A 26495-nucleotide genomic window follows, 5' to 3' on the forward strand; every position below is an offset into this window, starting at 1 on the left:
AGACAAAATACTATACGTACTTGTATTGCAAGACCTTGCTCATTTAGAACAGTCACTACACTCCCGCAGTGTCAGAGAGAGAAGAACCATTGGTGCAGTTGTGATGTGTGTATACTGTATGTACTTGTATTGCAAGACATTGCTTGTATATCAAGTTAAAATTTAATCAAATGTTTTGCTTGTCTTGCAAAACACTTGCAAACCAAGTTACTTGCAATCCAAGGTTTGACTGTACTGAAGAAAGGCTCCAATGATTGGAGGCCTATTCTGGATCTTACGAATGTGAATGAGGCTCTCAGGATTCTGCGCTTTCATGTGGAGCCAGTAAGGTCTGTCATAGCAGCAGTGGAACCAGGAGAGTTCCTTAGCTCTCTGGATCTCACAGAGGCTTACTTGCACATCTCGATTTTTCCAGCTCACTGCAAATTTCTGCACTTTCATGTCTTAGAAAATCATTACCAATTCTCGGCTCTGGCATTCAGCCTTGCGACAGCTCCTCAGATTTTCACCAGGTTGATGGTGGTTGTGGCAGCTCACTTGAGGGAAATGGGTTTGCAGGTGCACCCATAGTTGTACTGGCTGATCAGAGCCTCCTCATTTGCTAAGAGTAAGTGCACTGTGGATCAGGTGATCAGGATACTCGAAGACCTCAGGTGGATTGTGAATTACAGAAAGAGCAGTTTGGAGTACCTGGGTGTTCTGTTCGACACTGCAGCGGGCCAAGTCTATCTTCCAGAAAGGCACACAGAGAGATACTGTGTGCTCAGATTTCTTTTCTTCTGGATAGGCAGCTCCATCAGCATGGGACTATCTTCAGATCCTGGGTCCATGGCGGCCACACTAATATAGTACTATGGGTGAGGGTGCACATGTGTCTTCTCCAGCGTGCATTGCTCTCTTGTTGGGCCTCACACAAGGATGAGTTACAGATCTCCCTTCCTTGGACTTTGGAGGCCAGAGCCAGCATGCTGTTGTGGATTGCTTCCTGGGTCGTTGTGATGATGGATGCCAGCCTTTGGGGCTGGGGAGCCCATTACAATTATCGTGTCATTCAGGGGAGTTGGACCCCTTCTCGGAAGAAATGGTCAATCAACTGGTTGGAGCTGAGGGCCATTTGTTTGGCTCTGGTGCAATTGTAGAAGACTCTGGAGGGCCAAGTGGCCAGGGTGTTCTCTGACAATGCAACAATCGCCATGGAGGTACAAAGTGCATCTCTGGCTCTAGAAGCCCATCTGCTCTTTCACTGGGCAGGTGTCACCTCCAGATGCTCTCAGAAGTGCAGGTGACAGGAGTCGACAATGTTCAAGCAGACTTTCTCAGCAGACACTCTGTATCTGGAAGAGTGGGTGCTGTCCTCAGCCGCATTCTAAGTCATCGTATGATGCTGGGGTCAGCCTCGTTTTCAACTTCATGGCCACGGCACAAAACAGGAAGGCAGATTGCTTCTTCAGTCGAAGAGCTGAACCCTGAAGCAAGGGTCACAGGGAGTCTTTCTGTATGTTTTTCCTCCCTGGCCTATGATTGATCAAGCCATTTGATGGATCGCAGCCCATTAGGGCTGGATCTTTCTGATGGCTCCAGACTGGCCTCGCAGACCGTGGTACGCAGATCTGATGCATCTGTGTTGGGGGTCACGACCTGTGGTTCACACTCATCTGGACATTCTTACGCAGGGTCTAGTCTACATGGAGGATCCAAATTGCTTTGCTCTTATTGCATAGCTAATGAGCATGCAGCCATAGTGCACAGAGGTTATCCTGATGTAGTCATTGCTACTCTGCTCAAGTCTAAGAAGTTGACTACTGTGTCTGCCTCCATTAAGACTTGGAAGACTTTCCAATATTGGTGCGATCCAAGAGAAGGTAGAACTGTATACCGCTCCAATTTCGGTGGTTCTTGATAAAGGCCTCACCGTAGTGTCCCTTTGGGTCCAAGTTGCTGGGCTCTCTTATTTCAGAACCTGGGATCTTTCTTCCTTTCTTGCATCTCATCCTGACAAATGCCAGATTTCTGAAGTGTGCTCTTCATATTAGACCTCACATTAAGCCACCGTTCCCTTCTTGGGACCTGAATATGGTTCTGTCTGGCCTTACCAAGGCTCCTTTTGAGCCTCTGAGAGACGCTTCCCTCTTGGACTTGGCACTCAAGGCTGTTTTTCTGGTTGCTGTTATATCCGCGAGACGTGTCTTGGAACTCCTGGCTCTTTCTTGTCGAGAGCCCTTCCTGTGGATCTCAGATGCTGGGATTTCCTTGCACACAGTCACCTCTTTTCTGCCAAAGTAGTTTCGGCTTTCTGTGTTAAATCAAGAGGTACCTGAATCTGCGGGGGCTACTTCAGGGGCAAGCCCGAATTCGTCAGGTGAACCAGCCAGCAGTTTCGGGCACTGTTGAGCCCGGAACAGAGGCAGCCACCACCACAACCTGGAAGCAATGCAGTCTTGGGAGATTCTGAGGCAATGTTGACCAGAGAGGAGTCTTCGATCCCCAGAAAAGGAGGGCTGGTAGCTCCATCTGGAGCTGAAGAAGCTGTAGAATATCGACAGCTAACCTACACTGCAGAAGAGGAGAGAGGAGCTTCGAGTGGAAGTAAGATCAATTTTGGGGTGTTGGAGAAGCCTAAGAAAATAGATATGGAGGCTTTATGGCAGGCCATTTCAGTTATGAATGCTAATCTCAAATTGTCTTTTGTCACTTTAAATATTGACTATGGGACTATCCATTCTAAAGTGGAGCAACAGGGATGGCCATTAAAGATTTGAGTGAAAAAATAGAAAAACAGGAGATAAGAATTTCTGAAATGAAAACTTTGGACTTGGAATTAGTAAAAGAAAGATCATTTATTGCTAGGAAAATGGAAAGTTTCGAGAACCAATTACGGAAAAATAATTTGAGACTCCTAAATTTTCCAAAATGCCCCTTAATTTCACCAATGGAGATAATAAGAAAGTATTTCAAAGAAATTCTGTTTCTTCTTAATGAAAGTTTGCCACCTATTGTCAGAGCTAATTATTTTCAAATAAAGAAACCAGACGAAGTTTTCACTCCTAATGAGATTCAAGGGATAGATAATGAAATATGAACTTAACAACTTTTCTGGAAAACTCCTTAGAGGTTATAACGGAAAGGAAAACCCTGTTAATATCTCTTGCTTTGGGAAGTGATAGAGAATATGTACTACGTTTGTATTTTCGTCACATTAATGATCAGTTTTTAGGTTCTAATGTTCGAATATTTCCTGATATGTCTTTAAGATCTCAGAAGCGTAGGAAGGAATTCTTGGCAGTAAGGCCAAGAGTCCTAGCCCTGGGAGCAATTTTTTATTGAAATTTCCTGTAAAATGTTTTGTTCTCTATCAGAATTACTTATTTTTTGAACCTAAACAACTGTTAGGATTTATAGAATCCAAAGAGCAAGTAGTACCTATAGCTGAAAATGTGTAACTTGCCATGAATGGCTGTAGCACCGCAGATTATTGCTGCTTTCTAGGTTGGATAAGGTTGTTTCAATTGTTAATTTTTCTAAAAATCTCTCTCCAATGTTTGTGGACTAAATAATTTAATTTATAAGTGAACAACCAAAAACACTGATTTAAGTGAATTTGGGTTTATAGATTTTCTTTTTTAATAATTTTTATAAATCTGAGTACAAGTATGTGAATTGCATGTTTGTATTAGATAAAATTTTAATAAATAAAAAATAAAAAAAATAAAATTCAGGAGGCACGTTTACCTGTTTTTCAGCCTTCTGGCTTAAAGATGTAAGATCACATCTTGAGAAAATTGGACATGTGCAGAGTTCTTCTGCATTATCTGGAGGCTGCTAACGAGTTTTGTCTCTTGGCCCATCTATTTGTGCTGACTCATTCTTCTAAGCGGGGCACTCCCGCTTCCAAGGCTATTATTTCCAGATGGATCTGAAAGGCCATTTCATCAGCCTACATTCTTTCCGAAAAACAGTCTCCCATTTCTGTAAAGGCACATTCTACCAGAAATGTGGCTTCTTAATGGGCTGAAGCTAGAGTGGTCTCTCCGGAGGAGATTTTCAGGGCAGAACCATGGTTCACTTTGCACACATTTGCTAAATTTTACCAAGTGGATGTGGCAGCAAGACAGGATTCTGCCTTCGGTTCCTCGGTCTTGAGGTCCAGCGCAGTCAGCCCACACTAGCTCTTTGGGTCTGCTTTTGTATGTCCCACATGTCTAGAATGTCTCACCTATTGCACTGGAAAAAGAGATTATGTTCTTACCTTGATATCTTTTCCAGTAGATAGGTGAGACATTCTAGACTCCCACCCTGTCCTTCCTGCGCCTACCTACTTTCTCATTATGTTTATGCTTCTCCAAGTTGTTCTTGGATGCCAGTCAGTCCTTTGGGGTTTTGAAGAATTCTGTATTTGTGTTTATGTGCATACTGGGGTTTTCCTGATTTCCTTTGATGCCTTTGTTAGCTGTTTGGAGTTGATTTTCCTTTGTTGAGCAGAACAGTTGATTTTGGGATTGTTTCCTTGGGGGTCCCTATTTAAGTACTTTCCTTGGAGCTCTTTGTGCTTGGGTACTAACTACAGGTAGTGCTAGAGCTCCCAGTGAAGTAGAGGAGAGTCACAGAAAAATATCTGCATATGGCATGCACCATTGGGAAATAATCTACATGTCTAGAATGTCTCACCTATTTACTGGAAAAGATATTACCAACGCAAGAACATAATCTCTTTAGAATAGCCATACTGGGTCAGACCAATGATCCATCTAGCCCAATTTTTTGTTTCCAACTGTGGTTAATCCAGATCTCAAGTATCTGTCAAAAACCCAAATAATAGTAACATTGCATGCCACTGATCCTGGGCAAGCAATGGCTTCCCTCAGATCTGTTTCAATAGCAGATTATGGACTTTTCCTCTGTGCTTCTTTAAATTAAAGTTGTTTTCCTTTTATTTATTTATTTATTTATTTATAGGTTATTTATTTAAAGATGCCCATTTTCAAATTGCCAGTGATAAAAAAGTTTGGAGTATTATCTGATGTTCGGCACATGCATTTTCAACAAAGACTTTTCAAGCAAGCATGGGGAAGTCATCCATTAGAAGTTAAACATGAAGAACATAGGTACAGAGTTTCCTTTTTTTTTTAACATTTTAAAATTCAATGTTTAATTTTTCCAAGCAGGATTGAGTTAGACATACAAATAGGTAACATCATCTGATAGTGCTGGAACAGAACAATTCTCCCAGAGCTCAGAATTAGCATAAAGTTCTGAGCATGAACAGATGTTCTCTCATGAAGCATTCTCCTTATCTCCAGTCAGTTTCATAGCTCAAAACATTTATGAAAGTGGAAGAAATTAGGGTTTCTTTTACAAAGCTGCGCAGCAAACACTCCAACATCAATTCCCTATGGATGTTGGAATGATTACCACAGCAGCAGTTGCTAGCGTGGCTTTGTAAAAGGTGGGTTAAGTGCATGATCAATCCTGCTATCTATGGAAAATATCTGTTACAGGTGAAAAACAAAAAAAAACCTCTGTGGAGTGACGATGTTCCTTAAATGGACTTTATTTGATAGTATCAAAGTTCCAAAGGTACACTGAAATCATCCACATAAAATAATTCCATCCACATAAAAGTAAATCATCCACATAAGAGCCTTAAAGGACCTAATCCGCTAGGGATACAGGACCCAACACGGACCGCATTTCGACAAAAAGTCTTCTTCAGGGGTCCCTGGGGGTCCTATAAAGGTGAGTACGTGGGAAACAATTGTGTGGTGAACCAGAAGTGAGACACTGCGCTTGCATTTACAGGTGAAAAACAAGCAATACTGAATCAGGCACGCATGTTGGTAACTGCCACACTCAAAGTGCTCATTAATCTATAATTTGTCCACTATAATTTGTCCATTGATCTATAATGTGACCATGAGCATCTTGTCATAAATATGCAAAAGTAGCTAATGTTACAAACATTTAGTTAAAAATGCTTTTACTTTTATTAAAAGCAAACAGCCAGTAAAAGAATTAGTTGGACCACTGGATGACTGAGGGATAAAAGGGACAACTCGGGGAAGAAAGGCTATAGTGGAGATACTAAATGAATTCTTTGCCCTTGTCTTTTCTTAGAGAGATGTGGGGGAGATATCCATGCCAGAAATGGTATTTAAAGATAATGAGTCAGAAAAACAAATGTATTTAAAACTGGCATAGTCTGACAAACTAAAGAGTAGCAAATTGCCTGGATCAGATGATATACATCCCAGAGTAATGACAGAACTAAAAAATGAACTTGTGGAGCTATTATTAGTATCTTTAAAATCAAGCATGATTGTGGAAGATTGAAGAGTGGCCAATGTAATGCCAATTTTTTAAAAAGGTTCTGTAGGTGACCTGGGAAACTAGAGACTGGATATCTATGGCATGGATTAATGGGTCAAATTAGGGAAATAATGCTTCATCAATCTGCTGTATTTTTTTGAAGGGATGAATAAGCATATTGACAGTGGTGAGTGGTTGATATCGTATACGAGAGTCAATTCATAAATAATGCACACTAATTTTTTTATTTACATGTTTTATTTTTTTTTTAAGTATTTCTTTACAATCCTTCAATATAGTCTCCTTGCTTTGCAATGACCAAGTCCCAACATCTGGGAAGCTTCATTATTCCATCCAAGACACTGTTTTTGTTCAGTTTCCAAATGGCTTGGATAACAGCGGAAGAAAGCTCTTCCAGAGATGCAAAACGATGTCCAAGCATAGGTTGTTTCAACTTTGGAAAAAGGTTGAAGTCTTGTGGATTCATGTCTGGACTGTAGGGATCATGAGCCTCCCAGCCATATTCATGTAGTTTTTCAATTTCAACATTCCCTATTTGCGGGCGAGCGTTGTGAAGAATGAGTGGCCAAGCCAAGAGCAACTGAGGTCAGGTTTTGGGCATTTTTCTGCGCACCTTTTGAAAAATTAACGATAATACACTGCTGTGACACTTCTTCCACATGGAACGTTGTCTTGTTTGACTTTTGATTGAGCTTGTTGAAATATTTTGGGTCGTGAGGAAGATGGAGCTGTCCACTCGTTGGACTGTGATTTTAGCTCCAGCTCAAAGTCTCTGACCCACGTTTCATCAATAGCAACAGTGCGATTCAAGAATGCCTGACCTCCAACGTCAGCACGGTTGTATTGTCCAGGCGTCTCTGCTGCTGTTTAGCAGTCAAGAAGTGGGGGGCACATCGCGCATAAATTTTTCTCTTTTTTTTTTTTAAATCATTTGTCAGAATTCAGTATACTGATGTCGGTGGAATCCCTGTGATTTCAGAAAGTTCCTCACATGTCGCACAATGATATTGTTTGAGAGCATCAGCCACGAGTTTCACACATTGTTCATCGGTTGTTGATTTCGACCTTCCTGATCTTGCATCATCATCTATGCTCACACGACCAGTCTGAAAACAAGTTGCCCACCGAGAAACTGTACTACGGTCCACTGTTAAATCACCACAAACTTCATGTAACGCAATGTGGATTTCTGTCAGTTTTTTGCCACATAGAGTTTCAATCTTAATGTATGACCTCTTATCGTCAACAGACACAGTACCCGAGACACCTGCAGTCTCCATTTCCCACACTTGTCACAGCCACTCTATGTACACTACAGAGCTCCTAAGCACACGTCCTGTTGCTTCAAGCACTGAAGTGAAAGTGAAACAAGGCTTACTGCAATTGCATCATCCACACCCCAATGTTGTCAACCTGTGCATTATTTATGAAATGACCCTCGTATTTGGATTTCCAGAAGGCATTTGACAAAGTCTCATGAATGACTCCTGAGGAAATTAGAAAGTCATGGGATAGGAAGCAGTGTCCTATTATGAATTAAGAACTGATTTAAAGAAAACAGAGTAGAATTGAATGGCCAATATTATGAATGGAGAGGGGTAAATAGTGGGGATCCCCAGGGGTCCCTACTGAGACTGCTGCTTTTTAACATACCGTATTTTTTTGCTTCATAAGACACACCTGACCATAAGACACACCCTAGATTTAGAGGAGGAAAACAAAACAAAAAAAATTCTGAACCAAATGGTGTGCCCTGTATCCTATCCCCCCTCTGGTGGTCTAGTGGTAGGCTGGAACAGGGTACAGGGCACGTCTAGTGGTAGGCATGTGTAGCCAGCCAGCCCCAAGCAAAAAAGCCAACTTTTAACAGTATGTTTATTGAGTTTCACCTAAAGCCTTTAAGCTAATGCAACAAGTCGAGCTATTCTAAAGCCATTTCTGTACCGTTATCGGAGAAGTAAATGCATGCCCTTCACAAGACTGACAAATAAATTGCAATAGAAGTCCTCGACTATATTCCCAGGGACAGTTAATCAGCAAAATATGTAACGTGTAGGAGGCTCTCACTCGTTATCTATAAACTGCAAAAATACCAAACTGACAGTTGGCAGAATCCCCCATAGAAAATAAAGGGAAAACACATAAAGACCTGGTTTACTTGCAAATAATTTGTTTCGCTTGGCTGCCACCATCTCTCTGTAAACGGAACAAAAGAAACCCTACAAAGCACTTGTTAGCATGACTCAAATTTACCCGGCAGGTTAGCTTGGGTTCTGTTAATGTACATGTTTTGTTTTTTCCCCGTTATGTTTAAGCAGCATGGAGGACAAGGAGCAGGAAAGGTGCCTGAAACCCTCAGACGTATCCCGCCGAGAAGACAGTCAGCAGCCCCGAGCCCTCTCTCCCACAGAATTGCGCAGCTCTGTTTCCTAGCATCCACCCCGAAGCTCCCACCCCGAGCCTGTCCGCCCATGCGCACCACACTCCGCACTCTGCTCCGGCCTCCGATGACGTCAGAGGGTCCGCGTTTCCTTTTTATAGGCGAGTTTTAAAGGGGAAGGGCGGGCTATTTTTGTGCCGGAGGCTCTTGTGATTCACACTGTACGCGGCTTGCAAAAGCTCAGGCAAGGCCAGCAGCAGCAACAACAATAACAAACAAAAAATCTTTCAAGAGCTCCTCTTTTAGACCAGACTCTGGGTACGTGGGAGGTGGGGGATGTTTTTTTTAATATTCGCTCCTTAAGACGCACCCTTATTTCCACCCAGTTTTTTTGGGGAAAAAAGTGCATTTTATAGAGCGAAAAATACGGTATCCACAAATGATTTTGAAACAGGAATGAGTGAGGTGATTAAATTTGCTGACAACACAAAGTTGTTGAATCGCAAGAGGATTGTAAAAGAATTGTATGAGGACCTTACGAGACTGGGAGACTGGTAGATGGTAGATGAAATTTAATGTGAGCAAGTGCAAAGTAAAGGAAGAGAACTCAAACTATAGCTACATGATACAAGGTTCCACATTAGGAGTCACTGTCCAGGAAGAGAATTTAGGTATCGTTGTTGATATGTTGAAATCCTCTCCTCAGTGTGCAGTGGTGGCTAAGACAGCAAATAGAATGTTAGGAATTAAAAGAGGAATGGAGAACAAAACTGGGAATATAATCCCTTTGTATCGCTTCGTGGTGCGACCACATCTTCAATATTGTGTACAATTTTGATTACCACAATACTATGAAATGTAGGTAAAAAGTGAGGACCAAGTTGTTACTTGGCGCTATCAAATCCAATTTCAGAAAAGCCATGATAGCTGCAATGACTCTGATAAAATGACTTTTTCCACTTTGTTGATTAGAAGAGTACCAGTTTGTAGGTAACAGAACAGTATAGGATGCTAGACCATTTGCTGATGAAGGAGATAAACAGCTGCATAGATTTCTGCATGATTCTGTTTCTTTACGATGCTTAAGGCAAAAAGTAGGAAACAATATTTTCCTCACTCTTGTGAAAACATGAGACTATGGTAAGAACATAAATTGTGCATTATTTTTGCAGAAACTTTTAAAAAGTGTATAAGCAGCAAAAATTAATTGAATCAACTTAACTGAAGAAGCCACTAATGCAACCTTTCTGATGTGACTTCTGTATAAACAAAAGTGTTCTATCTTAATTACAAGAATCTCCAATGCAGTGGCTTGGAATGCCGCAAAATGCTGGCTGCATCGGAAAGGTTGTATTAGTTGTTTCTTCAACTAAGTTGATTGAATTAATTTTTGCTGTAAATACATTTGTAAAGAGTTTCTGCAGAAATATTGCATAGTAATGCACAACTATGCCGAGTAAATACCTAGGGGAGGTTTTTTTTAGCGATTGATTGAATAAGGACAATCTGCTCTGTTAATTTAAAAAGGAACAGTCTAAATTCTGTGCCTTTTTTCTACCCCAAAGGTTTTTATTGAAGTACTACTTTGAATATCTGAACTTGCGGTTCATTGCAGCATGGTTGTATGATAAACTGATTTTTGCTGTAAGGGGTTGGTTTTTTTTTTGTATTGATTCTCTGTGAAAACCATCCTGTCTTCTCCTCTTCTATTTGTGAAACACTAGTTCTGTTGCAAAGACAGGATTCTATACTGAAGCTGTTGTCCTCCTATAGTCGCAAACTTTGCAGAAGGATGTTGCTCATATTTTTCAACTCCTCCTTCACCAGTGGAGAATAGCTCCCTCTTCAATGTTTCCTTCTGCAAGTGAACTGAGAAGGCGTGTTCTGATTGCTCTGCTTTCTCTTTATTATTTTCGGGGCTTTTTGTCCTTTGGTTCTTTCTCCTGCATGGCTTTGGTGCCCGGAGGTCTTCTTGGGCTTACTCCACCAGGGAAAGGATGCAGACATGCAAGAGCAGGCTGTTGCTCGCAAGCCAAACTCTTGGAATACCTGTGGAGTCAACCTGCTTTGTCTTTCTTCAAAAGATCGGGGTCTATTCCCCCTGGGAGCTTGCTTGCCTGCTGATTTATCAGAGGCTTCAGCGTAGGCTGTGGGGCTCCTATGTAATAACCCTTTGGGTATCGGAGCCAGCTGTAAATCATCTCCCCCTGGTGTGCCACGCACATTTTTGGGGTTTGGAGTTCTTGATCAGAGTCCTCCTGGCTGGCAGTCGGAAGATTTTCAGTGGTGGTTTTGTTTTCAGCATCTCTGAGGCAGAAAACTCTTTCCCTGCAGGGCAGCTTCTGCAGGCTGACAGGCACCAGAAGCCACAATGAGTACTTCCCTTATTTCCTAGGGGGGAAATCAGGGAAGGGGGTGGAATCAGAAAACGGTAGATCTGAGGGCTTCTGGTGTTAGCTTCCCCACCTCCAAAACACCTTTTTGGAAGTTTTCAGGAAAGCTTCCACTGGCCATTTTTGACACGATTTTACTGGCAGAGGCCATCTTGGATGTTTATTGTTCTTTTTTTCTTTTTTTTTTCAAAATCTTCCTTCTGCCTCAGAACTCCTTGTTTTGCCCAGGGATCATCTACAATGGATTCTCCAGGCCAATCTGCCCATGTTTCATGCCTTTTTTTACACAGCTTTGTCAGCAGACGAGCAGCCATATTCCATATGCCACAAAGCATGGGAAGAAGGTGCAGGAGCTTTGGGCTCAGCCTCCTTAGAGTCTTCCAGGGTGGGAGAACCCCAAAAAGCCTAGTCTAAAGTCAATAAATGAGACACTGAGACGATCTGGTCAGTAATTGCTTCAGTGGCTTCTGGGGAATTCCTAGCCTTGCTGGATTTAATGGAGGCATAGCTTCACATTCCCATTTTTCCAGATGAGATTCCATGTTCTCCAGAGACACTTCCAGTTTGTGATGCTGTTTTTTGGATTGGCCATGGCTCACGCACCTTTACAAAGATGATTGTTGTGGTAGTATCTCCCCTTCTCAGGATGGGCATACAGGTTGGCTCATCAGAGTCCCCTCAAAGTAGGAAGGTGTGCACAAGGTGCAGCAGGTGGTGGATCGCCTCCAGGGACTTGGTTAGATAGTCATTTTTAGGAAGAGCCAACTATAGCAGACTCAGTGTTTGGGATATCTGGGAGTCCACTTCGACACAGCAAGAGGCCGTGTCTTCTTTCCCAAGCCATGCAAACATAATGTCAGGAAGCAGATCACAGAGATCTTGGCATTGACGAGCTCCACTCTCTGGCATTACCTTCAGGTACTGGGCTCCTCTCCAAAATTCCCTTCTCTTCAGGTGGTTCCCCCTACAGCATTCTGTACAGATGCAGCTTCCATGGTCCTGGGGGGCAAGGAACAGCTTAATGTTGGTAGCTCCAGGGAATGCCTTGCCAAAGGGCATGCCTCTCAGAAGCATGAGTGACTCTCACGACCAATGTCAGACTAAGTGGCCTATGGGCCCACAGCTGTGATCACCTGCTCCAGGGCAAGTGGATGCCATGAAAAAGCAAGTGGTCCATAATTCGTCTGGAACTGAGAGCCATTCGTTTGGTGTTGAAAACTCTGGAAACTTTCCCGACAGGAAAAGCGGTCAAAATATTCTCAGACAGTGCCACAGCAGTAGCTTGTGTGAACAGATAGGGAGGCACCTGAAATGCCCCCTTACGCCTCAAGGCACAGATGATGTGCAAGTGGGCAGAAGCTCACTTACAGGCAAGTAGTATAATGGATATACTACATGTCAAACTGATTGACAAGTGAGATAAGATAAGGATCAACCAATCAACGTTCACTTCTGGGTTAGACTATGCCCACTCCCCATCCATACCCCTCCTCTTCCATAGGAATGAATTGTGGTAGCTCCACCCAAGCTGCACCCACCGCCTGCCCTCAAGGTAACAACCTCTTCCCCTCCCTTTTTTGGATGTGGAGATTTTTTTTTTAAGATCCATGAAGCCAAAAAAGATCTTTTTTTCACCACATAATTTTTTCATTCTTTTTTTTCTTTTGGATTTATGCTTAATTTTAAAAAAACTCTACATCCAAAAAGAATGTTGATAACATTCTTTTTGGATGTGAAGTTTTTTTTAAAGATTCATGAACGAAACAGATATTTTTTTTCTCCATATAATGCTTAATTAGGGTTTGGAGTTCACAGTGTTGGTTAATTTGAGCCTCCCCAAACTAGTGTCAGCACATTTCTATAATAGTGTATATGACTTCAACTACGCCAACATTAACTAGATAAATGTTACATCAGGGAGTGCTAGGGAGGTAAAATTTCTAGACGTCATAAGTGACTGCTTCTTGGAGCAAGAGGGGGAGCTATTTTAGATATGGTCCTTAGTGGAATAGAGGATATAGTATGGGAGGTAACTGTTGGGTCTGCTGGGAAACAGTGATCATAACATGATCAAATTTGAGCTGATAACTGAAGTGACATTGCTACAGAAATCTGTTGTAGCGGCATTTAATTTTCGCAAGGGCGACTACGATGAAATGAGGAAAATGGTTAAAGAGAAGCTAAAAAGTTCTGAGGCAAAGGTCAGAAGTGTAAACCAGGCGTGGATGTTGTTTCAAAATACCATTGTGGAAGCCCAAACTAGATGTATTCCACATTTTGAAAAAGGTGAAAAGAAGAGAAAATGAGAGCCGTTGTGGTTCAAAGGTGAAGTGAAAGAGGCTATTACAGCCAAGTAAACATCCTTTAAAGAATGAAAAAAGGACCACAATGAAGAAAATAAGAGACATAAACACTGGTAAGTTAGATGCAAAACATTGATAAAGAAAGCTAAAAAAGAATATGGAAGAACAACTTGCCAAAGAGGCAAAAACTCATAGAAACAATTTTTTAGGTATATCAAAAGCAGAAAACCTGTGAGGTAATCCATGGGACTTTTGGATGATCAAGGAGTAAAAGCTGTGCTCAGGGAGGATAAGACCATAGTAGAGAGATTGAATGAATTCTTTGCTTCGGTCTTTACAGAAGAGGATGTAAAATATAACTGAACTGGAAATGGTTTCCAAGGGTGATGAAGCAAAGGAATTGAAAGAAATCTTGGTGAACCTGGAGACGTACTAAGCCAAATCGACAAGTTAAAGAGTGATAAATCACCTGGACCAGATGGTATACATTCTAGGGTACTGAAAGAGCTTAAACATGAAATTGCTGATTTGTTGTTAGTGATCTGTAACCTGATGCTAAAATTGTCTGTAGTACCTGAAGATTGGAGAGTAGCCAATGTTATGCCAATTTTTAAAAAGGGTTCCAAGGGAGATCAGGATAATTACAGACCGGTAAGACTGACATCAGTGCTAGGCAAAATAATGGAAACAATTACAAAAAATAAATTTGTGGAACATGTAGACAAACATGATTTAATGAGACAGAGTCAACATGGATTCAGCTGAGGGAGGTCTTACCTCACCAATTTTGCTTGACTTCTTTGAAGGTGTGATTAAATGTGGCTATAGGTGATCGGTTTTTGTAGTTTATCTAGATTTCCAGAAAGCTTTTGACAATGTTCCTCATGAGAGGCTCCTGAGAAAATTAGAGTCATGGGATAGGAGGCAATGTTCAATTGTGGATCAAGAATTGGTTATCGGACAGAAAACAAAGGGTAGGCTTAAATGGCCATTTTTCTCTATGGAGGTGGGTAAATAGTGGTGTGCCACAGAGATCTGTACTGGGACCAGTGCTATTTAACTTATTTATAAATGATCTGGAAATTGGAACTACGAGCAGAGTGATTAAATTTGCAGATGACATTAAACTGTTCAAAGTTGTTAAAACGCTTGCGGACTGTGATAAACTGCAGGAAGACCTTAGGAAATTGGAAGACTGGGCATCCAAATGGTAGACGGGATTTAATGTGGACAAATGCAAAGTGATGCACATTGGGAAGAATAATCCAAATCATAATTACCAGATGCTAGTGTCCACCTTGGAGGTCAGCACTCAAGAAAGCAAACAAGATACTAAGAATTATTAGAATAGGGATGGTAAACAAGACTAAGAATGTTATAATGGTGTGACTTCACCTTGAGTATTGTGTTCACTAGAAAAAGGTTCAAAGAAGAGTGACCAAGATGATAAAGGGGATGGAACTCCTCTCGTATGAGGAAAGACTAAAGAGGTTAGGGCTCTTCAGCTTGGAAAAGAGAAGGCTGAGGGGGGAGATATGATTGAAGTCTACAAAATCCTGAGTGGAATAGAACGGGTACAAACAGTGGATTTTTTTTTTAAATTTTTTTTTACTGCATCAGGATTTACAAAGACTAGGGGACTCTCAAAGTTACAGTGTAATACTTTTGAAACCAATAGGAGGAAATCTTTTTTTCACTCAGAATTGTTAAGCTCTGGAATGTGTTGCCAGAGAAAATGGTAGGAGCGATTAACATAGTTGGTTTGGACAAGTTCCTGAAGGAAAAATCCATAGTCTGCTGTTGAGACAGACATGAGAGAAGCACTGCTTGCCCTGGATCGGTGTCATGGAATACTGCTACTATTTGGATTTTTGCCAGGTACTTGCAACTTGGATTGGCCTCTGTGAAGATGGGATACTGGGCTAGATGGACTATTAAGGAAGCCTATTCTTATGTTCTTATGTCCTTTGTCAATTATTAAACCAGTTGCTCCAGGAAGCAATAATTTCCTTTAGGAAATTTCCCTAGTATTTCCTGATGTAACTGACATAATTGATAGCTGGGAGAGATCTTTTTCAATGGAGATAGAATAACTGGGCACACTAGATGGGTGGTGTTATTTTGTGCATTGAAAGGTTGGTGGATTCATAGACTAGGCTCTTAAGGGAAGTTCTGTACACAGAAATAGTAAGTACAGTGTAAGAACCCCGGGAGAAGTACAGAGTACTCATATGCAAAGAAGTGAAGGGAAATCAGAGAGCAACTGGGATATATGGGAAGGAAATTTGGCAGACTTTGATAAGAATCAAAACAGTCATCTGATGTCATTGTGTATGTTTCTATCTTCCTAGTTTGAGGACCTCAAGAAAAAAAAATGCCACCTCAGGATTCATGAGCGAGAGTGGTCCAGCCAAGTGCAGAGGATCAAGCAGCAGACCAATAGTAGGTACACAAGTCACATATGAAGTGCTGCCAAATTATCCAGTTCTAGAAGCATATTTTGATGCATTATGAGACCTGCAACACTAATATCAACAGATAAAATTAAGAACTACAACATTGGATCAGGCTCTTTGTTCAAAACCTGAACTGGCCAAAAATCTCCTTAAACTGGGTAACTCGGCAGTTCTCCATTTGTACAGTTTCTGATTAGTTTTTCTGTATGCAACTTTTATAGTTTAACATAAAGGCCTCTTGCTGTTTTCATGCATCTAGTTTTTCTGTTGTCCTCTTTTGTGTACATATTCTTCACAAAGATGATATCTCACTTTTTCATGTGTAGTTCTAACTAGTAACTACTATTGCAACTGTTTTTTAGTTTACCTTTTATTCCTTTCAGTTGCAGATACATCTTTTTACATGTTTTCATCACTCCTTACAAGGGCAAGGCCTACAAGAAAAATAAATTTAGGAATAATGTATAGTACTAACTATTGCTTCCACAGCCTATTCCTTGTCGCATGACTTCTACATCTTTTCTTAACCCCTTGTCTCTAGTACAGTGCCACTGTAAATTTCATATACACTTCATTTATAGCTTAGCAACCTACTCACAATCCCACTACTTCCGTGTTGCAGTACCATCCTATTCACATCACCCTTCCTCCAGCATAACACCACTGTATGAGGAATTTGGTTTCTACCTCCACTTAACTTTTGCTCACTGTTCCTTTCATGTCACCTTGGAACTTTATCCTCATGTCTTTCTTTCGCCAGATACCAGCAGTTTCTCCTCAGATGAGGAAGAGAATGGCAGAGCAGCATTCACCTCAACAGCAACATCACTACTTGCTGCGTCTGTACCCATGCCCATACCACCCACTGCAGCTGTACCCATGCCACCACCGCCCACAGCAACAATACCACCTATTGCTGCAGCCACCAGAGAAGCACCTTCAAAAGAAGCTGCCACAGCAGAACCTACCACAGCACTACCAACTGCAATGCAGTCTCTGCCACAGGCTACAAAGGACAAAGGACTGGCCTAAGAAGCCAAGAAATTGTCAACCATCTCCAATTTCCTCTTTGGTTTAGGCACTACCTATGTTCTGATCTCTTTAGGGCCTCCATATGTTTTGTGTTCAGGAGTTGAGGAAAAAAGTCATTATGTTGTCCTGTAGCTGGCGGAGATTCCCCCTTCATGGTGATATCCATTGAGCAATACTTACTGCATAGTAGTCATATGCTGGCTTTGTGAGAGAACTATGCATTTCCAGAACACCAAGCTTGGCTTCAATGCAGGTTAACTTAAGGAAGCTGGTGGCAGAGGTGAGGCATCTAAGCAACTAACTCAACTAGCTGATGGCCACTGTTGAGCACATTGTTCAGTTCTCACCTCCTTAACTCCTACAGGATATGATAAAACTTCTCCTCAGTCCCCTTGGCAAGTTATCCTGTTTTGATCCCTAGTTCTCCTTTCTTCTATGTTAATTAAAAACATTTTTATTTTGATAAATCGCCTATCTTTTGCATATTTCCCATGCATAAGGCCATGTTTATTCCTCACCTAAAACAATCATGGGGGACTCTGAGAGATAAATACAAGTGGACAGAAGCAGTGGGGGACTTTCATATCAGTAGGGTCACTTTTTGGTAAGCCTCTCATTAATTTATTAGCTATTTGACATGTTTAGGATATAGGACTCCATAGGGAGGTCCCAGTCCTGGCACAGTCAGCTAGAGAAAGCCTCTTATAGAATTTGTGTTGTCCTTATTCTTGTCTGGTATCCTCACATAAAACTAAACAGAAATGGTAAAATTCACTATTATGGTTTTGATTTGAGCTATAACGGTTAAGGAATTCTTAAAGCTGTTCCCTTACTGACTAGAACTTCCTCATTGGTTTAACAAACAAGAAATATTCCATCAAGCACCCATAGAGTCAGCTGAGAGAAGTTTGCCCCGTATTAAGTTTGGATGATGGAACATCTATGCTTCTGGGGCATGAGGTACCTCTGTCCCCTCCTGCTACCAACATACCACCTTATTTGGTGGTTCCATGGAATTTGCCTGTGGAAACTCCAAGGGCATAATTCACTGACTTGGAGCTCTGAAGTGAGGGAGACAGACTCAAGGAATCGCGTATGGTACTGAGTTGGAAAGCTTTGGAACTGGATTGGAATCGATGGTTCCTGAGGTGGTGACCCAGAGAAGTATTTGGCAAGTCCTACAGAGGCTTGATACTGTGGTCTTGAAATGAGTACTAGAAGTTCCCAATCTTGCTGGCAAAGCTGATTATTAAAAAAATATATAGAAAAGGTAAAACAAGATTGTTTGAAGCAAGCACAGATAGAGGTTAATGAGCCTAAGGAAACAATGGTAGCAATTATTAAGGATAAAATGTAATTCATTATAAAATAAAACAAAGTGAGAACTTTATTAGGATGCTAAATTTGCTTCTGGTGAACTTCCCTAAATCTGTGGGTGTTACCCCAGTTGACTTCTTTAAGAAATATTTAATTGAGATTCTTAAGAACACAAGAATTGCCATACTGGGACACACCGAAGGTCCATCAAGCTCGGTATCTTGTTTCCAACAGTGGTCAATCCAGGTCACAAGTACCTGGTAATATTCCTAAAGATTAAAACAGATTTTGTGCTGCTTATTCTAAGAATAAACAGTGGATTTCCCCAAGCCATTTCAATAATGGCTTATGGGCTTTTGCTTTAGGAAATTATCCAGAACTTTTTAAAACCCTGCTAAGCTATTCCCCCTTTTAATAAGATTTATTACTTACCAAATACTACAAAAGAGTCAGCGGGGGCCATAGAGGGGTATCATGTTCAAGATCACAAGGAAAGGAGTGAATTAAAAGATTTGTCTCTGCTATAGTGGATTCATTATTATAGGTAAAGGACAGAGCTATGTTTCTCTTGTATTGTTTGTTTTTGAATAAGACTTGAATGTTGTAATGAAAATGTAGTCTCCAAAGACAAGCAGGCTTCAAATCTTACATCTGGGTGATGCCATTGATAGAGCCTGGCACAGTGCTAGCTTGCTAAAATTTATGCAGAAAATTCTAGCTGCACCATACTGCTCATATGTGGGTGCCTTGCTTGATATGTGAGCAGCAATCCCTCAGTCTTTCTTTGTCTATGAGACAGACAGACTGCGGTGTTCACGATTCCTTTCATCGAGTGTGTAGTGCTGCCTTCCCTTAAGACTTGCTGCCAGTTTTCAATTATTTTTTTGTCTCTATCTTTTTTTCATTGTCAAAATATCTCTCCCATTATTGTTTTTTCAGCAATTTTAAATTTCCTTTCTTTCTTTTCCATTGTGCTAGGCTTCTCTTTGGACCGGAGCCTCATTCTCAGGTTGAGCTTACCCCATTTTTCAGCTCAAAATTGAGGAGTTTAATTTGGTCGTGATATTTTTCGAGATGTCAGAGAAAACTGCCAATGGCTTCAAGAGATGTACCGAATGTAATCAGGTCATCTCGGTCATGGACCTGCACAATTGATGTATCAGGTGCCTTGAATCTGACAGTGCTGCTAATGCCTGTTTTCAAGTGCATATCAGAATTCAGGAGACTCAGAAGATTCAACACAAAAAGCTCTTTGGTTCCTTGAAGGCTGGTCCTTTGGCCTACAGAAGCATTGGCATTGATCACTTGCCAAGCATCTAAAACAGTGGTCTCAAAATCACGGCCCAAGGGCCACATGCAGCCAGCCAGGTACTATTTTGAGGCCCTCGGTATGTTTATCATAATCACAAAAGTAAAATAAAACAGTTTCTTGATCGTATGTCTCTTTAGCTATAAATTGTTATTAAGACTTAGCCAAAGGAAAAATTTATAAACTATAAACAGTTTTACCTCATGCAAAATTGTCATATCTTTTGACGCTTCTTTTTGGATGTAGAGACACAGATGCATTTTCATGCATAGTTCACAGCACGTTTTCAAGTTCATAATTGTCCCCTGAAGAAGGCGATGGAGTCGCCGAAACTCGAATCCTAGTCGGGACTTTCTTTGGAACTTTGCCTGGTTTTATTATTTCTTAAAAGACTTGTGATTAGATTTTGGTTTAACTGTAAATACAGGAATTGTTACCACAGGTTGGCTCTGACCTCTCCAGTGCCTCTTTTTGTTTGTTCTGCTTTGTCTCAAGGCTTGATACCTTCTTTCCTTTTCTCCATTTCTTTAAAAAGATATTAACTATTTTTTATGCTGCCCTCCAAGTACCTACAAATCCAAAAAAGGGTTTGAGTTTGAGACCACTGATCTAAAACCACTGGGAGTGCACCAGCATTGAACGGGTCTTCACCTGCCTCGATATTGAGTGCTGTTAGCATCGGACCCGACACCGAGGATGCATAGGGGTTTGACATCCTATTTGGTCTTAATACTGAGCATTGGGGGAAGCCAAAGAAGCATCAGCATTGGTCCTCCTTGATGCATAGTGCTGGGATTACCAATATATCAGATGCACCAATTCTCAAGAAGCATTGGCACCGAGAAGATTGCGCCCCCTCTTTAGTTGAGGTTCCAAAATGCAAATTGCCGGGCAGCCAAATTTCCACTTCCAGTTCAGCAACAGCACCTTCTCAGGCTGTCACTGTACCGGTTCCTTAGCCTTTGCTGATGTTTATCTCCAATGAGTAGTACTGGGCTGATGTTTATCTCCAATGAGTAGTTCTTCAGAGCGGAGCTGGCTCAGCTTCTACAGCTGCAGGCTACTTTGATACTGAGGGTGCTTGCGCCTGTAGAGACTCATAAGAACATAAGAATAGCCTTACTCAATGGTCCATCAAGCTCAGTAGCCCGTTCTCACGGTGTCCAATCCAGGTCACTAATACCTGGCCAAAACCTAAGGAGTAGCAATATTCCATGCTATCGATCCAGGGCAAGTAGAGGCTTGTCTACGGACTTTTCCTGCAGGAACTTGTCAATATTCCCTCCTTTCTACACCTCAAGAGCCTTTGTACAGAGCCCTGATACAGGTGCCTCAAAAGGTGGTGCATGCACCACTGTCATCGATTTTGTGGGGAGGGAGGGGGAGGAGAAGCCTCCCCAGAGTCGAATGGGTAGGGATGTACCTCAGGACTCTAGAAAGCTTGGATGTTGTTCCATCAACCAGAGGCAGGCTGAGTTCTTCTGGACTCACTATAACTGGTAGGAGGAGGACTCAAATAAGATTGGAACTCAAATAAGAATTCACATTACGTTTTGGAAGAGGAGTCGTACAGTATCACATTTGACCCATCACCACCTCAGTAGAGAAGAAACTCTCCAGCAGAGTCTTTCTCCTTTACCACTTATGTCAGAGAGATGGCATCAGCCATCCCATTTAAGTTGGAGAGAGAGGAGGAGCCTAGAGCCAAGATGTTAGAGGTCTTAGACTATCAGTCTCCTCCCAAGGAAGAGATTACAGTACCATATCCTTAAGTACACATTGATGAGGAATTGGGAGACCCCACTCCTGTGCAGCTCACACTGAAGAAGATGGTACTCAGTATTATATCCAAAAGGCTTCCAAATTCAAGAGGGCCCAGCTTCCTCACCACTCTTTGGTAGTAGAATCTACTCTCAAGCAAGCTAAGAATACTTGGACATGCCTCAGCTCCCTCAGGCAGAAAGGCCAGTACCTTGGATGAGTTTGGGAGGAAAACATTTCAGGCTTTGAAGCTCATGACCTGCACTCCAGTCCTACTAGCTCTAAACAAGCTTGTAAATAAGATTATTGGCTTGGAGTACAATATCTTTGGCTGATTTCTCTCCCACAGCAGGCTGAAGAGCTTTGTCAACTTGCTAAATTGCATCTTGTGACTGAGCATGGGAGCGCTGTTAGAGTTCAACAGCCACAAACCCTGACCGAGCAAATGGAGTTGGTAGAACTGGATACACTGAGAGTTCTGAAAAAAACAATCCAATCTTGATAAACACAAAAGTATTTTATTCAGTCTTTTCTTGCACTTCTGTATTTCAAAGTTCACAAAAAAGCACTCAGTAAACAAATCAAACACGGGTTTTCTTTTCCATCAGGTAAGTTGAATTAATAAACACCAATACTGTTCATAGACTGGACTCTTTTCAAATACTAAATATCACAAAAAAAGAAAACATTCTTCTTTGCTACATAGTTCTTTTCCTGCCCTCTTGCAGGCTTCAGTCTGTCCTAAGTCAGCTGCACCAGACCAGCATATCCTATTCAAGCCTGAAAGCATAGAAAAACTGCACCAGACCAGCATATACTATTCAAGCCTGAACGCATAGAAAAACTACACAGCCCTGCTTTTGACTTTACAGTTCCTGCAGTATAACTACTGAAGAACCTTTCTGGTTTTAACCACTATGTTGAACCCAGGGCATGGGCCTTATCCACCCATATGATAAGCTTATATAGATTCTGCCCAAAAGAATATATCATTGGATCTTTAAGAACATAAGAATTGCCGCTGCTGGGTCAGACCAGTGGTCCCTTATGCCCAGCAGTCCGCTCATGCATTGGCCTTCTAGTCAAAGACCAGCACCCTAACCAAGACTAGCCCTACCAGTGCACATTCTTGTTCAGCAGGAACTTGTATAACTTTGTCTTGAATCCCAGGAGGGTGTTTTCCCCTATAACAGCCTCCGGAAAAGTGTTCCAGCTTTCTACCACTCTGGGTGAAGAAGAACTTCCTTACGTTTGTATGGAATCTATCCCCTTTCAACTTTAGAGAGTGCCCTCTCGTTCTCCCTACCTTGGAGAGAGTGAACAACCTGTCCTTATCTACTAAGTCTATCCCCTTCAGTACCTTAAATGTTTCGATCATGTCCCCTCTCAGTCTCCTCTGTTCGAGGGAGAAGAGGCCCAGTTTCTCTAATCAGCTCCTCCAACCCCTTAACCATCTTAGTCACTCTTCTCTGGACCCTTTTGAGTTATACTGTGTCCTTCATGTACGGCGACCAGTGCTGTACGCAGTACTCCAGGTGATGGCACACCATGGCCCGGTACAGTGGCATGATAACCTTCTTTGATCTGTTCGTGATCCCCCTTCTTAATCATTCCTAGCATTCTGTTTGCATGGACGGCTTCATCGACTTGTCGATCAGAACTCTCAAGTCCCTTTCCTGGGAGATCTCTCCAAGTACCGCCCCAGACATCCTGTATTCGTGCATGAGATTTTTGTTACCGACATGCATCACTTTACACTTAACCACATTGAACCCCATCTACCATGTCAATGCCCATTCCTCGAGCCTGATTATGTCACATTGCAGATCTTCGCAATCCCCCTGCGTTTTCACTACTCTGAATAACTTTGTCTCGTCCGCAAATTTAATCACTTCACTTTTACCTATGTCCAGATCGTTTATAAAGATGTTAAAGAGCACGAGTCCAAGCACCAAGCCCTGCGTCACCCCACTGGTGACGCTCTTTCAGTCCGAGAATTGTCCATTTACCCCCACTCTCTGTTTCCTATGCTCCAGCCAGTTTTTAATCTACGTGGGTATTTCATCCTCGTTTCCATGGCTCGCAATTTTCTGAAGTAGTAGTTTATTCGGAACCTTGTCAAATGCTTTCTGAAAATCCAAATATACAATGTCGACCGGATCGCCCTTGTCTATCTGTCTGTTTACTCCCTCAAAGAGCAGCAAGTTCGTCAAACACGATCTGCCTTTGCTAAAACCGTGCTGACTGGTCCTCATCAGCCTGTGTCCGTCAAGGTGATCAATGATGCTGTCCTTTATCAGTGACTCTACCATCTTTCCTGGTATCGAGGTCAGACTCATAGGTCTGTAGTTTCCGGGATCTCCCCTTGAACTTTTCTTGAAGATTGACGTAACATTCGCCACCTTCCAGTCTTCCGGAATCTTTCCCGATTTGATCGACAGATTGGCTATTAGTTGAAGCAGTTCAGCTGTGGTCCCTTTCAGTTCCTTGATGATCCTCGGATGGATGCCATCCGGTCCCGGGGATTTATCGCTCTTAAGCCTATCAATCTGCCTACACACCTTCTCTAGACTGACCATCAATCCTGTCAGCTTTCCGTCTTCGTTTCCAGCATATAGCCTGATGGGTTCCGGTATGCTGTGTACATCTTCTTCGGTAAATACAGATACAAAAAATGTGTTCAATTTGTCGGCAATTGCTTTGTCCTCTTTTAGCGCTCCCTTTATTCCATGGTCATCCAACGGTCCCACCGCTTCCTTCGCGGGTCCATTTCCCCTTAATATATATCGAAAAAACGGCTTGAAGTTCTTTGCCTCCTTAGCTTTTTTCCTCGTAGTCTCTTTTGGCCCCTTTTACCGCCTTATGGCACCTGCGTTGATGTTGTTTGTGCTTGTTCCAGTTTTCGTCCGTTTTTGACCTTTTCCATTCCTTAAATTAAGTTTTCTTGTCTCTGATCGCTTCCTTCACCTCTACAGTGAGCCACGCCAGTTCTTTGTTCTTTTCCTCTTGGACCCCTTGTTGATACGCGGTATATATAGATTTTGCACCTTGGTGACTGTGTCCTTTAAAAAGGAACCAAGTTTGCTATAGCGTTTTTACAGTGCTTATCCTCTTCTTAATCTTCTTCCCTACCATGAGTCTCATCCCTTCGTAATTCCCTTTTCGAAAGTTCAGTGCCGTGGCTGTCATTTTGGACCAATGTTTCTCCCCTGCGTCCAGATCAAAGCAGATCATATTGTGATCACTGCTTCCCAGCGTCCCTTCTATTTCTACATCTTGTGCCAGTCTTCATAGGCCATTTAGAATTAAGTCCAGAATTGCATTTCCTCTAGTATTTTCCTTGACAAGTTGTTCCAGGAAGCAATTGCCTATAGAATCCAAGAACTTGGTCTCTCTAATGCAGCCGGAGGTGCCTAGGTTCCATTCTATTTCCGGATAGTTGAAGTCACCCATGATAACTGTGTTGCCTCCCTTGCAGTTGCGTTTAATCTCATCTGTCATTTCTCCATCAATTTCTTCGGACTGCCCTGGGGGGTCGATAGTAGATGCCAATCTTTGTTTCCAGGCCATTTGTTCCTGGAATTTTGACCCATAGAGACTCTAACTTATCCGTCTTTGACGTATATTACATTACATTACATTACATTACATTAGTGATTTCTATTCCGCCATTACCTTGCGGTTCAAGGCGGATTACATTCCAACTAAAAAACAGGAATTACATACAAATTAAAAGGAATAGAATAAGCGATGACATAGAATTTTTAAGGTAATAAACATTGGATAAAGAGTTACCAAAGGGAAGTGGAGGTCTTTGGGAGGTAAGAATATGGTGAAATTATGGGTTTTAGATAGCATTTGATAGGTAAAAGTGTTGTTAAGAGTAAGGGGTTTTAAGAGTGGGTGTGGTTAGGACTGTTTCAGGGCTTTCTTGAAGAGTATAGTTTTTATTTGTTTTCTGAAAATCTTGTAGTCTGGGGTGGTTAACAGTAGGTTGGAGATTTGGTTATCCATTCTTGCAGCTTGAGTGGCTAGGAGGCCGTCGTATTGTTTTGACCGTTTTACTTCCTTGATCGGGGGAGGTGTGAAAGGGGAGTGCGTTTTTCTATGTCTGGTTGAGGTTGCTTGGATGAGGCGATTGTTTAGGTAGGCTGGGCTGTTTCCATTTAGGGTTTTGAATATCATGCAGTAGAATTTAAATAATATTCTTTCTTGGATTGGTAGCCAGTGTGAGTTGATGTAGGCTTCTGTGATATGATCATGTTTCCTCAGTGAGTAGATGAGTCTCAGAGCAGTATTTTGGATTGTTTGTAGTTGCTTGGTCATCGTGGCAGGGCAGGGGAGGTAGAGGATGTTGCAGTAGTCTAGCAATCCTAGGATTAGGGATTGCACTATGAGCTGGAATTGTGATCTTTCAAAGAATTTCCGGACTTGTCTCAGGTTTCTCATTATTGCAAAGGATTTCTGTATGGTTTTATTTATTTGCAGTTGCATAGTGCAGCATCTGTCTATTGTCACTCCTAGTAGTTTTATGGTGGTTTGGATTGGATAGTTGATTGAGTTAAGTTCTAAATTGGTTATAGTTGGGACTTTGTCATTTTCGAGGAGGATGAATTTAGTTTTGTCTGGGTTGAGTTTTAGTTTGTGTTCTTTCATCCAGGTTGTAACTGTTTCTATTGTTTGGTGTATTATGTTTGTCATGGTGGTCTTTGGCTGATCATATGGTATGAGGATGGTGATGTCATCCGCATAACTATAGGTGGTGATGCCTAGGTTCTCCAGGTATGCCCCGAGAGAGGCAGTGTATAGGTTGAAGAGAGTAGGGGATAGTGGGGATCCCTGTGGTACGCCGCAAGGGTTTGACCAAGGATCTGATTTTTCTTTGTTTGATTTTACTCTGTAGGTTCTGGATTTTAGGAAGCCTTCAAACCAAGAATATACTGTATCTGAGATACCTATTGCATCCAAGATTTGGAGAAGGATGTTATGATCAACTAGGTCGAATGCTGCAGTTAGGTCCAGTTGTATGAGAAGCATTTTTTTTCCTGTGCTGAGGTGTTGTCTGGCTGTGTCCATAAGGGAGCCCAGGAGTGTCTCTGTGCTGAAGTTAGTTCTGAATCCTGATTGCATGGGGTGGAGTAGGTTATGGTCATCTAGATAGTTTGTGAGGAGTTTGGCTACTAGGCCTTCTGTAATTTTGACATATAGTGGTATAGAGGC

At 41.8% G+C, this 26495-nt stretch overlaps 1 protein-coding gene across 4 annotated transcripts in view; it reads left to right on the forward strand.

The window, feature by feature from the left end:
• Positions 1 to 26495, forward strand: part of TMEM232 (transmembrane protein 232) — a 179989-nt gene that overhangs the window by 15530 nt on the left and 137964 nt on the right. For all 4 annotated transcript variants that reach the window (XM_033929134.1, XM_033929133.1, XM_033929135.1 and 1 more), the window contains exon 2: positions 4954 to 5102. In XM_033929134.1, coding sequence (XP_033785025.1) covers positions 4969 to 5102 — 134 coding nt within the window. In that variant the 5' untranslated portion in view covers positions 4954 to 4968. The remainder of the gene's footprint in view (positions 1 to 4953; positions 5103 to 26495) is intronic.

The sequence above is a fragment of the Geotrypetes seraphini genome, chromosome 1, assembly GCF_902459505.1.
Source record: "Geotrypetes seraphini chromosome 1, aGeoSer1.1, whole genome shotgun sequence".
NCBI classification, from domain to species: domain Eukaryota; kingdom Metazoa; phylum Chordata; class Amphibia; order Gymnophiona; family Dermophiidae; genus Geotrypetes; species Geotrypetes seraphini.